The sequence below is a fragment of the Podarcis erhardii genome, assembly GCF_964252035.2.
Source record: "Podarcis erhardii genome assembly, chromosome: 4".
NCBI lineage: Eukaryota > Metazoa > Chordata > Lepidosauria > Squamata > Lacertidae > Podarcis > Podarcis erhardii.
Genome location: NC_138508.1, coordinates 48,382,821 through 48,401,813, shown reverse-complemented (window position 1 = coordinate 48,401,813; position 18,993 = coordinate 48,382,821). Strand labels below are relative to the sequence as shown.

At 39.0% G+C, this 18,993-nt stretch overlaps 1 protein-coding gene across 3 annotated transcripts in view; it reads left to right on the top strand.

Annotated features, from left to right (window-relative positions):
- The window catches only part of SAMSN1 (SAM domain, SH3 domain and nuclear localization signals 1), a 74,717-nt gene that overhangs the window by 20,911 nt on the left and 34,813 nt on the right, over positions 1 to 18,993 (top strand). The window contains exons 7-9 of one of the 3 annotated variants that reach the window (XM_081858527.1): positions 789 to 851; positions 5,886 to 6,012; positions 6,597 to 6,976. In XM_081858527.1, the coding sequence (XP_081714653.1) occupies positions 789 to 851; positions 5,886 to 6,012; positions 6,597 to 6,976 (570 nt within the window). Of the gene's footprint in view, positions 1 to 788; positions 852 to 5,885; positions 6,013 to 6,596; positions 6,977 to 14,535; positions 14,705 to 17,078; positions 17,148 to 18,993 lie in introns of those variants that run through there. The other 2 variants (XM_081858525.1, XM_081858526.1) reach the window with 2 other exon arrangements.

Sequence of the window (18,993 nt, the reverse complement as noted above, 5' to 3'; positions counted from 1 at the left end):
TAACCCACTAGTATGAGCAATTAAAGAAGCCTGACCCTTGGGCCTGTGCATAATAATATAAAGGTAATTAATGATTCATCAGTTGCTGAACACTGAAGAACTAGAAGACACAGCAGAAATAGGTGTTCCTAATGATGCTGTTGTTATTGATATCTCAGAAATCCGTGAACAAATTAAAAGGAACCAAAGGGGCTTCCCTTATCAATGGGCAAGCAAGTTGCTACACAATTATATCTCTCAACCGGTATGTTACAACTTGTGTTTGGTTTGGAGTGAGACAAACCACAAACCTAGGTTTGCATATAATGCTAAGCCAAACCATGGCTTAGCTCCTAATGATGTGGAAGTAGCAGCTCTGAGGGAGAAGAAAAGTGGCCATAATTTTCTAAATGCCAAAACCAGGACATTTATTCATTTATACTAGGCCATTAGTGTTATATGTGAACTAGGCCATTATGTCATTGAGAAGCAATTCAAGATGCTGTAAGTCAGCCTGGGAGAGCTATGCCCCCCAAGGGTAGCATCTATATTATTTTATGAATGAAGTTTGAGTCCCAATGTTAATTTTGGCTTGCTTCTTCTTCTTGGACAGTTCTTATTTGACAACAGAGAACCATGTGGGGGGCTTCACAGCCAATCAACTGATTTTGAAAAATCTACCTCATTGGTATTATTGATACCTTTTATTTTAAATGCATTCTGCATAGCCCAATTGCTTTCATGATATATCTACATGGTGCTGTTGCAATTCCTGTTGTTGACATTTTGTTTACCCTTTTGTGGCCAAGGTAATGACATTTGAACAGTGGATTCCACCTCAGAACCATGTCCCAAGTGCATCCAGTGATACAGTAAGAGAGATTCCACAATTTATATTCCTTTTTCGTTTTGGCTGAATTATACATTGGCTGCAGTGTTTTGAAAAGCCTTCTTTGGCTAAATGAACATGCAGAACATTATAGAAGCAAACCCTTTTAGATCTATGTCTTTGTGCCCTCACACTGATTTGCCAGCCAAAGTTGAGTGTGCCTCAATAGTATTTGTGCCTGTGGAGATTTTAGGAGATCAGGTTGCCCCCATTTCGCCTTATCTACAAGGACTCTGATAAGAAAAAAGTTTAGTAAAAATTTGTGCTAGTCGAAATCTGATCAATGTAGCTAACTGGTAGCATCAGGACAACTAAGATAATGCAGTGTTAGATTATGGAGAGAAAGATGGGGAGCTGAATTAAGCCTAGAAGCCCCATACCTGACACTCCCCAATTTTGACCAAAACTCAGCCCTGCACCCTTCTAGATGCATGAAGAACCAGGCAGAAAATCAGGCAGAGGGCTTTCTCAGTAGTGGTGCCCGTACTGTGGAACGCCCTTCCATCAGATGTCAAGGAAATAAACAACTATCCGACTTTTAGAAGACATGTGAAGGCAGCCCTGTTTAGGGAAGTTTTAATGTTTAATGTTTTATTATGTTTTTAATATTCTGTTGGGAGCTGCCCAGAGTGGCCAGGGAAACCCAATCAGACAGGCGGGGTATAAATAATTTATTATTATTATTATTATTATTATTATTATTATTATTATTATTACAGTCAGTACAGAGGCTGCCGTGAAAGATCAGTATGCTCCATTTGCTTCCCTGTACTTCTCTCCACTAAGGTGAAGTGCAAACAATGAAATCTTAAAGTATATTCTCCATAACTGAAGAAGTGTGCATGCACACGAAAGCTCATACCAAGAACTGACTTAGTTGGTCTTTAAGGTGCTACTGGAAGGAATTTGTTTTATTCTCCATAACTGTGTGCTTTCTGGCACTATTCAGGCTAGGAATATAGAAAGGGGCCTTATTCCAGATCACACTATCTGTCTTTCTGACTCAAGACTGACCAGCAGGTCTTCCAAATCTCAGACCATGAGTAAATGATATCCGCATGGGTTTAGCATAGATCATATATTGTATGATTGTGACCCATTCATATAGGCACATGCTTGAGTGACTCAAAAGAAAGACAGGAATAGGTTTATTTGTCACAGATATAAATATATTTAATTTTTATGCATTCATTTTCATATGCAACCTCCCTCCTTCCTGTTCAAGTAGTTGATATTTCCCCTACCCCCACATAGCAATGTGATGCTCTGAAACTGTTTCAGATCCTGTTTCTGATAAGTTGCTGTGGTCATGAAGCCCCAGAACATTTGGTGCTTATCCTTAATCAAAGCAAAAAAGAAAACTCCAAAGCTTTCATTAACACAGTTTGCATCAGTAAAATATAACTACTGCATTTATTGTTCTGCTTACATGACTTTTGCTAACATAAAACTCTCCCCCTCTCCACAGTAACTGCTCTTAAAACAAAGAGGATTACACTTCATCCATTAGCAAAATTGTTTGAGTAGATTATATTCCCGTTTTACTTTGAGACGCTCAACCATCCACCCCTCAAATAAAATACAAGTTCAGACCTCAGTTCAAAATTCATAGCAATGTTATTCTCAGTTAATACCAGTAATTAGAGTTGGACACGTTGTCTGCTAAACAATCCACTTGACTTGGGTAGGTTTGCTTCTGGCTAAAATGCGATGATTTCTGTGTTGTCAGCTAAGAAGCCATTTCACTGATAATTATCCCCATTGCTTTTTGGTGGAGTGGTACCCACCAAAGTACTGCACAGTAGCTTGAATCTATTTGCTGCATGAACAGATGGAACATCCATTAATGGCAGGACTCCAGCTGCTCAGGAAAGGACCCCTTCTGCATTTTGAAGTCTCATTCTGTGAATGGAATGGCATTATAATCTCAAGCATGTCTGACCCAACCAAGTGGTTTTGATATTTTAAATGAACATGCAACTTCCCCCAGATGCAGACTTTTGCATCTCGTGTTAAGATGACTGTGAATGAAATTAGATTTTCTATTCCAATTCCACACACTCAAACATAACTTGAGTTGCGTCAACATGCACCAGCTGAGGATGGCATCAAATAAAATTAAATCCAATGCAAAACTATAGACTGCTTTTTATCTTTCAAATAGAGTTCTGATGAAAAGTTCTCAGATATGTAAAATCATTCTTATATTTCAGGGGGTCACGCTTGGTTCAGCATATTCAGTAATGTTATATTGCATCTCCGGATCCTATTATTTTGTAATCTCTTCTCCATTATATTTTCCCTATTCTACAAACCTGCCAGTTCCTCATATGATTTGTGTACTCTAAAATCTATGGTTAGGTTGAAGAACCATTTGTTTCAGAACTCTTCCATTAGCTTACTCAAAAATGTAGTGTATTACATATTTATTCTAGTAAAATATCATATTCCTAGGGTAAGGTACTCTGTGAAAATACCCCTTACCAGCCTAGTAATGGTATTCCACACATTTGTAACAGAAATGTTGTTGTTATTTAGTCGTTTAGTCGTGTCCGACTCTTCGTGACCCCATGGACCAGAGCACGCCAGGCACATGCCTGTTGTCTTTGTCCATGGAGTTTTCTTGGCAGGGATACTGGAGTGGCTTGCTGGTTCCTACTCCAGGTGGATCACGTTTGGTCAAAACTCTCCACTATGACCTGTCCATCTTCGGTGGCCCTGCATGGCATAGCTCATAGCTTCTCTGAGTTATTCAAGCCCCTTCGCTATGGCAAGGCAGTGATCCATGAAGGAGTGAAACAGAAATACTAGTATTTAAAGGGACTTTTGAACTACAATCCAATTTTGATGAGCACAAAATAGCTGCCAAATGGAAAAACGTCTCTTTCTCTCTTTCCTTGTTGTATTTGTTAGTTGCCCTATAACCTGAGTTATTGAATCATTAAAAAAAACAGAAACAGAGAATTCATAAAATACAATCACATGTATACTTAAAAAAACCACAAAAAACCCAGGAGCCTAAACCTGGTTCCAGAGCACCAAAATAACATAACAGAGCAAAAACACATCCATCCTAACCACCATAGAAACAGACTCCAAAGTGTTAAGATCAATGTTTTAAGTATTAAGTTAAAATCAAGGGAGAATAAAGAAGACTTTCCTTGATGCCAGCAAAATATTAATGAATATGCTAGGCAAGCTTTTCTGGGGAGAATGTTCAATAACTAGGAAGCCACCATGAAAAAGGCCCTCTCCCTTCTTGCCCTCCCTCTGAACTTCAGGTTTGGGAGACACTCATAGAAAGGGCTCTGTAGATTACCTGAGGGCTCAGGGAAGGGTATATATGAGAAAAGGCAATACATTAGATACTGCTGGTCCTAAGTAGTGCAGGATGTTATAGGTTAAACCCAGCACTATGAGTTGGACCTAAAAACAGCTTGGGAACAGACTTGGTGCACATACTTCCTACATACCTTTTGAAGGAGTGAGTTTTATGACAAGAGAGGATGTGTTCACATTACTGCTTACTGTGGCTCCAGTGTGCTCCTACCACTGTTTTTTAAAGCCAGGTTCACATGACATTAGCCACACTCCATCTGCATCCTGTAGCATTTAGAAAAATACTCCTCTTTGATTAGCTTTTTCTCAAACCAGCTTTCCGTTGCGGTGTGAACAGTTCATGGTTCTGTCGTGGTGTGAACAGTTCAGGCTGCTTTTATGCATGTGCAAATGAAAGCATCGCTGATCTGCAATTTGGTGCATGCAAATAAATAACTGGTTGAAGATATTTCCAGTCCTGCTCTGCTATGAACAGCAGTGGAAAAAAGCTACTTGAAAATGCAGCAAGAGGAAATGATCTTGCAGTGTTTTAAGCCACTAATACAAACATAGCCACAAAAAAGAAAAAACCACCTCACCAGTGTCGAGCTGCTGCACCACAAATGGTTTAGTGTAGCACTAATAGCTATGTGCCAAGTGGTTCTGTATAACAGCCTTTACTATCTGAATTATTGCAAAAACAGCTTGTCTGGTTTGGATTTGAGATCTCTTTGCAGGCATAAACAGAGAACCAATTGGACTTTCCCACCCATTCTTTTTCTTATTCTATGGAAGATAGGCCTACTGGTAGCAAAAATCAATATAGCCAGTTCTGAACCAATACACCTCTGGCCACCTAGTCCTAAGAACTCAAAAGTAGAGAATAGGCATTGCCATCATACCTTGCTTCTGTACTGCTATGTCTAGCAGCTGTCAATAAGTAATAATGAATGAGTCTCACATGGCATAGCACTTTTTATGTTCTTATATACAGTGAAATACTACAAGTTCCATAATCACAGCTAGTGCATCCTTACATATTTTCCTTTCTTTTTCTTTCACAAAGAAAGAAGCTCACAAGTTATATACTTGTGGCTGATTTAATTAATATTTTTGTAGCACCTTTGAGAACACTTCAGAGTCAATTTGTAGCTTGTAAAAAAATTACACTGTATTTCTTTGCTTCTTGGGAGAGAGGTTGCCATTAATTTTTGAAGGCCAAAGGCTGACTATCTCCACCATAACTTCTGTCTTCTTTCAAAGCCACATACTGCTTGAAACCTGAGAAGAGGTAGTGCAGTCAATCCATGAACATTATTATTGAGGGATCTTCAGACACATGAGAAAGACTCCTGTCTGCTGCTAGTTAGTGTAGACAATATTTGATTAGGTCAACTAGTAGTCTGATGCAGTAGAAACTATGATGTTTGGAAAGCCAGGAAAATGTGCATAGAACAAAGACTCATGGAAATTCAACCTTTTCCATGAGACTATTTTTCAAGTTGTCCTTCAAGCAATCATGCTGTTATTGCATCAGTCAGCTGACTGATTTAATTAATATTTTTTGTAGCACCTTTGAGAACACCCCAGAGTCACTTTGGAGTTTGCAAAAAAATTACACTGTATTTCTTTGCTTCTTGGGAGAGAGGGAAACAAACATTTCAATGTGTTTTGACCATATATTTCTTTTCTACTCTAGGTTGCAGAATCTGATGAAAATAAAGCTGAAACAGTGGGAACTTTAAAACGGTTGCAGAAATTAGTGCAAACTAAGAAAGCCAGTATACACAGTTTGGATGACATCAAACATGTTTTGATACCTCTCAGTAAGTAAAAGGATACCTTTTGAGTCTATATATGCTTGCGCTTATTTCAGATTTCTATGTAGGTTCAGAGAATGAGTACCAAAGTAGGTAAATTATGCAGAAAAATATTATTCCCTCATTTATTTAAATTAAATATGTCCTGGGGAGACTATAGTGTCTTCTGAGTAAGCTGAAAGAATCTATGAATTGTGAGATCAGTGGGAAGTTAGAGACTTCCTTGCTTCAACAGAATGTCTGCAAACTGGTTCAGACAATACCTCAAGAGTTAATGCAGCTCATAATGTGAAACATACGCACTATCCCCACCTCTGCTGGCTTCACTCACCCATGTGGGGATAGACCATTCAAATGTGGCCATCTCTGCATAAAATCTTAGGTGCGTAGGTCATAATTGTGGGGTCGGTTTCCTAGATCAACTCTTACAAATATCCTATACTTTATACCAAGTGTGTGTTAATAGTTCCACAAGTTCGGTACAGAATTGCCTGCATCCCAATATTTCTATGTGTCTTTGGGGATGGGTGGGAAGATAAAACACTATTTCAAACCACAGTTTCATTTATTTATTTTTAAACTTTTTAAAGATCCACTGCCACAAGATGTATATGTCTCCGAAGATGAGGATGAAGCTCCAACATCATGTATGAAATTAACCAAATCCCAGGACAAGAAAGTATTGAGAGAGAATACAAGGCGAAAGGATGAAGCTGAGACGAGAACAGGCCTTCTATCAACTTCCTTGGGAAGATCTTATACTTCCAGACTAAGCAACTTAGGAAATATTTCCATCCGTTCAGAAACTGAATTTCAACTCTGGAGTGATTGGAAACCTTTTCCTGATAACCAGCTGTGCCCCTGTGATTTCCTGATTACAAGGATAGAGGAGTGGGAAAAATGTACTTGTTGCTCTCACCAACCCCGTCTTACTTCCTCTCTCACGGACGTTGATCTCCCAGATTCATGGGTAAGTTGCTTTCCTCCCAAATATTTAACTCAGCTATAAAGACTTGTTGGGTTACGTCTGGCAGTTATTTTAGTCTACCTGTGACATGGCTGAAGCATCCAAAAGAATGGTGATAGAAAAATCCTGAAAGACAAATCTGATCCAAACCTGACGTTGCCTTTATTCATCCCCATAATTGTCATGACAGATGATCCCAGTCACCTGCTCATTATAGTCCTGTCAAATTGTTAAGTAGTGCTAATATGTCTGTAGCAACTGTAGGTTTATGAAAGTTAGGTTCTGATGGTTCAGAATTTGTTCTGGAGGAACTACCCTTGTCTCAATTCAAAATGGATTCACACATCAGAGGAGGTTTTTTTTTGGGGGGGGAGAGAGATTGAAAAGTTCATAGATTTCTCTTCTGGCTTGAATTATCATCACATGCACTGATAGTGCTGTGCATATACCAATTATCATATGGAAATTGTTGTTAGTTTTAGCTACATCCACAACATAGCGCTTGAAATTCAACTAGATCTGGATGGGCAACATTAACAATGTTAAATTTCTGCAAGAAAGAATAATAAGAATTAATTTACCACCAAACAAAAGTCTACTTGGTTAGATGATCTGGTCACATTATTCACAGCAAACAGCAAACGCTTAGTCAGGGCAGATGGCTTTGGGTACGCACATGACACATGCAGAATGTCATTTTACATTCTGAGACACAGAATAACTTCTAGAGAGAATAGTGTTCAATTTTTATTACACCTGAGCATTATGAGATGGACAAATTTGGATTTTGAACTGGATATTATTATTGTTTTATTAATAATATTTATTTGTTGTTGTTTTTTCAGAAAAATGACTCAAACATCAATGTAAAAACAAACATTAAAACTAAGTATAAGAATACAACTACAAAGCTCTTAGATTTCAGTATCAAAAGTGAAATCTGTTTATATTTGTGTCATTCCACTTTAGTATTCAGAATAAGGAGATCATAACATCTATTAAAGAGAAGTGGTTTTTGTCTCAGTATTTTGAAGAAAACGACCTGTTAAATCACTATCCTTTCTCATCCAGCAAAACCTTGCCTGTTGTGCGGGATGTGTTATTTGACTTCTTTCAAGGTTGGCACTTAAAATACTCTTAAGAATATGGTTCCATACTCTTGCTCCTGCTTCCTTCACTAATCTAGCCTGACAACCAATATTGCTTACTGTTTCAGGCCCTTTACACTCACAACCTGTTTTTCCACCTTAGATTTTGCTAAGAGCTCACATGTATCTAAACCCAGACCGCCATAGAAGTTTAATTCTTTAAGTATATTAAGCTTAGTTTTGCATCCATGTTTAAATCATACCAGCACTTGAATATGACACTGATGCAATTGGGCTGACTGACAGACAAAAGACAGCCACAGTTGTCTTTGGTAAGGTACAAGTACGGAATAGGAACCAAAACAAAGATATTAAAAATGTAGGGAATATAAAAAATCCACTCCACTTCTCTTCCTGCTTCAATTTTTTGCCAGCTTAAGCAAATTTTACGTAAACAGGCCTGGTCAGACCAGGACAATGAGATTCTTTGCAAACTAGAAGACTGGCATGCCCCACTTCATACAGATGCCCAACACGTGATACAGGCTTGGAGAACATTGCTATCTACAGCAAACTATGAAATTTGTACGTTAAAAATAAATAAAAAGTTTGCTTGTGCCATTCACATTGTATATGAGGCAAAACAGTGGCAATTCAGCAGTATGACACTGACATGAAGAAATAAATTCAGTTTGAACTGATGGCCCTGGCAGAAAACAGCTTATTGATAGCGGACTCTGCTTTAGCATTAATCAGAATACATATTTGTTGATCTTGATTTTAATCAGAGATAGGAAGACAGATAACATCACGTTTGCAGCTTGAAAGGTCATCCACTACATTCTGCTTGCTCTTGGAGCTGCTTTGTAAAACAAAGGTTTAGCAGACCTCACCCTATGTGTCTGAAATATAGTCTGTTGATAATGTTGCAAATCCTCTGACTAAAGTGTGTTCGGTTTTTCTTCTTGTCAACTCCAAAATGGCTCTCCTTCTTTCAGCTTTGTACAGATCTTTCTAATTTAAAGCTTCATCAGAATGAATTGGTAGCCCCAGCATCTCCAGTTAACATAGAAGGGCAGGGAAAGGCCTGTCTCACATCTTACATCTTGGAGAGCAAATGCCAATCCTCTAGTCTGACTTGGTATGAGGCAGTGTGAGATGTTCAGATCATACCAGTTTCTCTAGTACAAAAGGAAGCAATGGAGCCTTTAGCTGATTTTTTGACTTGGGAAAGGTGAATGTAATTACTTTGATTATGGTGCCCATTCCTCCCCTTTTAAAGTCATCATTGTTAACTTCTCTGCTCTCTGATAATGATGCATTGTGGACACATTTACACATGAATATATATTACACAGTGATGTCACTTGATAACTTTCACCTGAACCATCCGTGCACCGAGTCTGCTGTGAAGTTCTATCCATTAAATGATGTGCAGTAATTTGCATATTCTGTGTTGTGTGTCTGATAAGGCTGATAAGTCTGATAAGGCTTCTCATATTTTCAACATATCATTTAATGTTAGTCATTGAGAACATAGTTATGGACTTGCCTTCATGTTGTTTGCTATGCTTATGGCATGTTAATTAATGAGAGCCAGTGTGGTGTAGTAGTTAGAGTGTCAGACTAGGACCTGGGAGACCTGGGTTCAAATCCCCACTCCGCCTTGAAGCTCACTGGGTGACCTTGGGCCAGTCACTGCCCCTCAGCTGAACCTACCTCACAGAGTTGTTGTGGAGATTAAATGATGAGGGAGAGAACTGTTGAACCCTTTAGAGGAAATGGTGGAATATAAATTCAACAAATAAACAAATCCTTGAGTGCTAGAAAGGTGATTGGGAAGTTTGTTGATGAATCTGGTTATCTGGATACATTTGAGTCAGTTTTGGCACCAAATCAGCCTTGGTCAACCTGATGATTGGTAGAGGACTATTGGAGTACTTGATCTCTCAGTGGCTTTTGATACTATCAGCCATGGTAGTTTCCTGCACAGGATCTGTGAGATGGGTGTCAGAGGCACTGTTTTACAGGAGTTATGATCCTACATGCCCTGTCAGTTCCAAAGAGTGGCACTGGTGAATGCTCATTGGCCCCTTGGTGTTTGTGCTATGGGGTGCAAAAGGGGACTGTTTTGTCCCTGGTGCTATTTAACATCTTTATGAAGCAACTGGGAGCAATCATTAGGGGATATGGAGCAAAATGCCATCAGTGTGTTGATGACGCCCAGTTCTACTTATCTGTAATATCAGAGGTAGATTTAGGGGAGTGTGACTGGTTTGGCTGCATCAAACATGGAGCCTTGGGGGCACTGCAGGGGGTGACACAGCCATGATGTAGAATGGAGGGTGAGAGGCGGCGGGCACCAAATTTTGGTGCTGCACAGGGCACTGCTGAAATTTGAGACCCCCATGGTCTGCCACTAGTAACATCTTAAATAGGACTGGGTGTGCAGACTCTGGACTAGTGTCTTGCCAATGCTGTGGACTGGACAAGGACTAATAAACTGAGTTTAAATGCTGGTAAGCATAGGGGCCACCTCCTAGGGGCTGAGATCCCTTTGGCCACCCCCACCCCTCAGTTGATGGGGATTGCCATTCAAATGATGTGTCTGCACCACATCTTGACATTGATTATGTGAGATGGGCCTTACCTGCCCCCCCCCCCATATTTTATTCAAGCTGTTACCCCTACTGACAATATAGAGGCCCTGTGGGGCCTTATGTTTGAGAGACAGGTCAGTTATCTCCTTTTCTTCTGCCAGTGGGGAGCTTTTGTGCCTTCTATGCGTAGAAGGAGGCCTTCATTTGTGAAACAGTCAATCTTGATCCAACCCATCTAGTTTTATAATAAACCTACTAAAAGTCTCATTGGCAGCTAATTTCTCTATCTATGATGCATCACTTGTAAATGCTAATGGGCTACAGAAAATGGAAGAGATCCATTTTACCTTGAATATATGTTCTGATCTTACACACTGAGTTTTCACTACTATTAACTACAGTATGTTTTTACAATACGGTCAGTCATATGCATGAACAACCCTGCGTGTAACATTATCAAATGTGATGTTCCAGGTATTACTATCAAGTCATTTCTTACATGGGAGTGCAGGAATTTTGTAACCTGTAACATACACAACTAATTGTGGTTTACTAAAAAGGACTGATCTGAGGTATTCAGGTGCCATTTATAACCATCCCTAATAGTGTGTGTGTGTTTCACATGCTCCCTGTTCACCTGTCCCTCTTTATGATCAATGTTGTGCAATGCATTCTTCATATTAGACCATTTGAAAATTAAAAAGATAAAACTCTCAGACTACATTAACTTTCCAGGCATTAAAATTCATTCAAGATTCCAGCTTAACTCAATTATGTGCTTGTAATGTTACGAGTGTCAGTCTTTCGCTCTGTTTGGTATTTTCAACAACTAGTGCAGAGGTCAAACTTTCAAGGACAAGGAGATAATCAGGTCAGCCTTCAACCTGCTGTAATTTTTCTGATGCATGGAGAGAGGAAATAGATATGGGTGGGCACTATATCTCCTGAAATGGCCTCTTTCTACCCGTTTAACAATAAATATTCTAGCAAAGGGAAGCTCATATATTACTCTACATATGAATTCTCTTTTTATTAATCACACAGATTTTAACAGTGGGCAGAAAAGGAATTAATGTTTGAATTATCAAGGTGGGTTGATTCCCTCCTAAAGGTTTATTTGGTGCTTTAAAGGTTGGAACAATGGCCAAGAGTATAACAAATGAATTTATAATTGCATGAACTTGGGTTCAATGTGCATTTCCAAATGATATGATAAATGCATTACAAGGTGTGTTGTGTTCTTGTTGCATTTATTCTCCACATTTCATGTGAGTTTGGTCAGGTCTATGATGGCATTTCAGCTGCCATTACCAGACATATGAGGATGAGAGATATTTTACCCTTCCAACAATTTTATTATTGACTCTATTGCAAGAAAACAAGATAGATTTAAGCATGTGAAACTACTCAAAATCTCATGAAAAAATTGATGAGAGAGTGAAACCTGAACATGAATTTCTGAAATGCTAGAATGGCTTTTAATAAATATAGGGTCTAATCCATAGGGAGCTTCTCTTACAATACTGTATCAAAATTAATGGACTCATGATTTAGCTCCTGCCCTGCATAGACCAAAAGAAGGCTGGATTGTGCCCATAAATGCACTTTTCTTATTCAATTGTTTAGAAGGTTTAAAAGAAAATAGTTATGAGGATACCTTATAAATACTCATCATGTTTGTAATCTTTCTTTGTTAGCTAGTCAACCCAATTTGATCACCCCATCTTGACATGATATTGCCTCCTCAGATTTGCATAAATATATACAGTGACCAGAATAACAAAATTAAATGATAACTCATCTGAAGGGTGATATATAAGCTTCAAGCTTTCTTTCTCCGGAATATTTATTGTTAACTCCAGAAAGACAGAGGCCATTTCAAAAGATATAGTACTTATCCATTATTTCTTATTCATGCATCAAATTTTACAAGGGCGGAGGGAGAGGGTATATAATTGAAGGTTAAAGTATTATCTTAGCAACTGTTGATATGTGTTTGGGTCTTTTGACAAAGTTTTGATTTGTTTTTAATCCATGAAGCACTGTGCTAAGAGCTGAGCAGTACACCCCCCCCCCACACACAAACACACACACCTTACTGGTTTCATATATAAGACTATAGAGATATAATCTAGGAGGGCGCAATGACCACAAGAGTAGGTTCACACTCCTGTTTGCTGTTTTGGAAAGTGGCCCATTTTAGTTTGTGCTGCTTTGCCTTAGATTGATTTGTTGTTGTTGTTTAGTCGTTTAGTCGTGTCCAACTCTTCGTGACCCCATGGACCAGAGCACGCCAGGCACTCCTGTCTTTCACTGCCTCCCGCAGTTTGGTCAGACAGTTTGATATCAGCACCTTAATTGATATCAGCACCTTAATTTTGAAAATCTGAAGCTCTGTGCCGCTTTATTGACTTGCATCAACAAATGACTATAGCTCTGTCTCTCATACACACTTTTTTTTGACAGAAGTGAATGAAATTTGTAGGCATAGCAGGCCCTTCTATATAAAGTCTTCCAAAACTCCAGACAAATAGGTCCAAGTTATATTTTTGTTGTTTGGTGCTGGCTGATGTTGAAGTTTAACCTTTTTAAAAAAGAGAGAAAATCCTCTATGACTGTTTAAATTCCATGTTAGTTCTACTGGATCCAACTTTTGCTCAAATAACTTGTAAAATTGAGGAATGTGCATGCACACATGCATGTTTTTTCTCTATTTGGGGAGGAGAGATTAGCAGGAAAAGAGGCAACAAGTGTGGGTGGTGCCCACGGTACTCTCAGAATTCCAAATGGGTCCCAAAAGACCACTATGCTGTTCTGTATAAGCTAAAATGCACCACTTTCCAAAACACAAAACATCCTTGTGGTCATTGCACCCTCCTAGATTTTATATCTCTAGAGTCTTATATATAAACCAGTGAGATAGGGGTGTGTGTTTATTACTCTAAAAACCAGTTGGCTAGAAGTACCAGGAGTAAAGCTGTTTTTCATCTCGTTGATATCAAACGATCTAAACTACCTCATACCAAGTGTAGGCTGCTAATAACAAATATGATTCCATTTCTGGCCAGGATGACAACCTAGGGAGGATTTTGTTTTTTAGGGATAAGATTGTTTGGCACATTTAGATGTTTTTTGTAGGAATATGCCCTGGAGCAATGGTTGCAAAAGAGTCATGAGCCTAGCTTCCTATGCACTTCTGAAAACCTACTCTAAAGAAAACATGTAAGAATATAAGAAGAGTCCTGCTGGATCAGACCAAGGTCATCTATCAAACAAAAGTAGTTCCTCTAGTGCAGTTCCTCTGTTGCCCACGGTGGCCAACCAGATGTTCCTGGGAATTGCACAAGGAGGCAATAGCAGTCTCTGCTTGTTTCCCTGCAACTGGTAATGCTGCAGGAGAATGGATATAAATTGTTTGTTACCCACTCTCATTAGAAAATCACATTCTAGGCAGTGTTTGTTCTTTTACACTTCAGCTCACTATATTTTTAATTTGTTTTGAGAGGGATGTGCCAGAAGATCATGGTTGCTGTGGTGCTTCCTGAAAGAAGAGAATAATAATTATCCTGCTGTTTGGGATGTTATAAATTGTTGACAAAGCTATAGAACACTGCAGGGGGTTGAGCATCCCTGACTTGTTCACCCTTCCACACAAGGCTGCTAGTATGGAAACAGTGCATCAAGCACCGTTTCTGTGGAAGCTGCCGTGAAAGAAATGTGGGGAAGAAGCTGAAGGAGCAGCGCTTGCTGAGTTATACCCAGAGCCTCTCTCTCTCTTTCTTCTTCTCATTTTGTCTTCCTTCCTCTATCTTCAGTATTTCAACCAGTCCTAGCAGAAAGCTGAGTGAAGTCACATCCTTAGCAGAATAAGGAAGTTTTATTTTGCTGATTTGAGCTCTGTGTATCATTCACACTGCTGCACTTTGGCTGAGCAAATCGAGCAACTCTGCCTTATAATGGTATTTTGATTCAATCTGAATGTTAAGATGTTGAAGAGAAAACCTTCGAATGCTTCAGATAAGGAAAAAACTCAAAAGCCAAAGGTAAGAGAATTTAGCATTTAAGAAGGAATTACATTTAGATGGAAAAACCCAAGCTGTGGTGCTCAAAATAATCTCAGTTATATTGTACCAAATTACACGTTTTTGATATTCACAGCCCAGAGTTCACTGGGACTGAGGGCAGCTGGACAATGTTCATTTCTGGAGGGGGGTGGGCTTTTTTTGGTGAGGGTAATTTCACACAAACAGGCCCTCCCATGAAAATGAGGTGGCAAAGACCCTCTCTTCCAGGAGTAGATGTTACAGGTTTCAGACCTAAGTACCAAGCAAGCAGAGGTGTCCTTGAAATTGTCTTCAACATGCTGCCCTGAGTAATTCCTAGATTTAGGTAAGCAAATTCAAAATGAGAATTTTACAAAGGTCCCACTTAAAAGAGAAGGCCACCACCCTCAGAGGGAGTTGCACAAGTCCAAATCTTGGTAACTGTATGCAGCCCTCATCCCCAGTCCAGTGAGGGACCTTGATTCTAAGTTATTTTTAGTTGAAAAATATGAAAGTAGCTCCTTCAGAAGTGTCATCGCCACAGTTCTTCTTCTTTAATTGTGAAATGACCCTACAGGGGTCTTAGGACTAGTACTGACAAAAAGTAATGGGCATTTTATCCACAAGGATGTGTGCTCAGTTACATGACTGTGTTCAGAAACTTTGTAAATTGCTGTGTGAGGAAGTTGTCTAGGAACTAGCCATGGCTTAGACAGGAGTATCACTATGATTCCATAATTGTTGCAGATGCTTGTTTCTGTGAACCAATAATTTTGTTTTTCTATCTTTAGTGAACTTTTTAGTTTAACAGTCAGTTGTACTTTACTGCAAGTGTTTTTATAGTAAAGCCTAACAATGGCAGATTGTGAATGCATTTTATTTGAAGTAGCAGACGTTTGTTATTTTGGTACCCCTTTGCCTTCAGGTGTAATATAATTGATCCCTCGAGAATGTTTATTGTTCAGTTCTTCATTGTTTTGGCTGCCTGTGTTTTACATTTACATTCAGAGGCAAAGATAACATATAGAAAGATATATACAGATATACAGTTATAGCTAAGATATTGAATGCATACATTTTAATTCTAAGTCGAAATTCCAATCCCACTGATGTCAGAGTTGGACATGGTAGAGTTAGATTTTTCCCATAGGAACATAAATAACAAACTTTGGATATTTTGTTCCCAGGTTAGGACATTCAAGTAGCAAAGAGGAGCAGAGGAGAGTCTTGCCAAGAGCACAAGACAACCAAATTATTATTTTCTGCCCTTGCATTTTTATTTTTCTTCCCTCCCTTTATTTTTGGCAGAAAAAATTGTTGCATTGGTGTAAAATCATTACTTGTGAAAGGAATTGGGGAGGGGGAATATTTTGGGTTCAAAATGAATTTTCACAGTTAGATCCACTTTTTCCATTTTTTGGTAATTTATTTTTGATGGCCTTTATATCTAGCATAAAAATGTTACTGGTACATCTGTTCTGATGACTGGATTGAATAATACAGATTTTCATTTTTGAAAAAAACAAAGGGTTTTAGTTGGGTCAACAAGATATTGTTTATGGATGGATTCATATTTTTTCTTATCTGGTACTCTAAGCTTTCTGTGACTGTTATTCTGTGTATGTGAATTGTAGGTGTTTGTATAAAAATGTTAATGTTTTATATGAATTTCAGATGTTATAATGTATTTATTTTCCATTTTTAAAAACACAGGTCACTTGGAAATCTTTAAGGTATCAAGTGACTAATAAATCTTATTACAAATAAGAGTATAAGACAAGGTGCAGATATTACAGCTGTAATCTGCTGTATTGCTGTAAATATTTTAATTAATTTCAAGTGGTTCAGTGAGTAAAATTTTTCTACACACATAAAACCTTTAAGTTCATGCAATAAGTATGAATTTCCTGAGCTTCCTAAGACTGATCTTCTGATGATAAAGGGATTTTCCCAGATTGAATTATACTTTCTGCCACTTTCTGGGGAAAGAATGGATGAACTTGTACTATCAACAGTAACCTTGAACAAGTCAATATTTTCTGGGAAGATAGAATGGATAACGCAATCCTCTTTTCACTGATTTAAAAGCTGATTAGGATTGTGATAAAATGGATGAATTAATAATTGGTATCAATAAGTTATTTGATCTTATATGTTTAATGATGGGCAATGGCCACCATTGGGCAGTTGCTGAGCGAACAGCACTCCAGCTGTTTCTCCTGAGGCCCCTGACTATTCCTGTCAGTTGGCAATCAGAACTATGTGTAACACCTTCTAACTAGATCTGCTGACCTTGGGCACCCTGAAAGACAGTATCCCATTGTCAATGTTGAAATAAGATTCAACTGCCAGCCTGGTTGGATTCTATGGATGGAATGGGGGAAGGGATGTGATCTCGTCTTTTGCCTCAGGTAGCTGACTCTGATGGTTGCTAAGCAAGGAGGTATGATCACACTACTGGAGAGACTTTCTCTCCTTCAACTTTGTTTATTTTAGATTAATACTGTAAACTATCATGCAAATGTTTTTATGTAGAAGGTAGTAGTATGAATTGATTTTTATAAAAACACATTTTCACACACTTGGTGAATGGAATTGCAATAGTAAACCAGCCCCTACCCCCGCCCCGCCCCAATGCCTCACCTTAAAAATATATACCTTTTTTCTTTAGTGGCTTTCACAGTCTCCAGTAAACTTCACCAAACAGTTGCCCATCATCGGGGGTGGAGTTGTGTTTGAAACAGCTCCATTCTACAGCTATAATGTATTGACCCCTTGCAGAGGGCTGATAGGTCCAGAAATTAAATCTGGCCCCTGACAGCCACAACATTCAGTGAGAAAGAAAATATTGTCATGGACACATTGCTTCTTAAGCCTTTCTGCAGGCTGGGAAAAGATGGTAATTTTAAAAAACCTTACATGGCTCCTTTGAGAGGAGACATGCCTCCAGACACTTCAGAAGTACATAGTATTGCCACACTTTCACAATCATTCCATCATCTAGAGTGGCTGTGTTCTGCGTTATGACTGCTCATTGAAAGTCTCTAGATGACTGGCTTTCTACAAGTTTAGAACTACTATGTGCAACATTAAATGGCCACTCCTCAGCATATTTCCCCTTCTAGTGAACCACCACTGCGGCTCACCAATGTTTGTACCCACCACCACCCATTTTCTCTACAATATTTTACTGATACCTTTTTATTATCTTAATCAATTTAATTTCATGGGAAGGAAATGACAAAATAAATGACGAATGTACCACAGGGTAGTACATTTATCTGTTATTTTGATATGATATATATTTTGATAATGTTTAATGCAATGGGGACGCGGGTGGCCCTGTGGGTAAAACCTCAGTGCCTAGGACTTGCTGATCATAAGGTCGGCGGTTCGAATTCCCACGGCAGGGTGAGCTCCCATCGTTCGGTCCCAGCTCCTGCCCACCTAGCAGTTCGAAAGCACCCCTAAGTGCAAGTAGATAAATAGGTACCACTTTATAGCGGGAAGGTAAATGGCGTTTCCATGTGCAGCACTGGTGCTGGCTCACCAGATGCAGCTTCGTCACGCTGGCCACGTGACCCGGAAGTGTCTTCGGACAGCGCTGGCCCCCGGCCTCTTGAGCGAGATGAGCGCGCAACCCTAGAGTCGGTCATGACTGGCCCATACGGGGGGGGGGTACCTTTAATGCAAAAGCATAGTGGTGCTAAGCCAGTGTGTCTTCCACACATTTTATACTGATTTTCACTATGTGTTTAAAAGTAGGGAACAGTGGGGAAAACCTAACTAAAATCAATTCTGCATTCATCATACTGAATTTTGCAATTCCCCTCTAAAGAAGATTGTTACCAAACTAACCATATGGTTGGGAAACATTTAAAACATGCACCTATAGTTGCAAAGGAACTGGCAGGATTTCACAATGAACTTCCTTGCGTGCCTTCCTGGATGGTCAGGCATTGCATTCTACAAAAACTAGTAACAGTCATGCTTAGTAGTTTCAATATTTATCTAGCAACCATTTATTTTTCTTTTAAAATGAGCTTCAGTATAAACGAGAATCCCCTATTCACTTCAGTGGGTAAACTGAGCAGCTACACACAGACACTCAGTGTCTCTCAGAGATGCATTTTTTAGGTCAGCATACACACACTATCATCTTCATATTGTTGGTATAGCATGTTTTTGGTGTTCTGAAAGCACCTTTCTGTAGAACAGTTATAAGCCATCTTACATCTTACATTTCCTTGTGTGGAAAGTGAGAATGCCATATGGGAACCTCCTCTGGG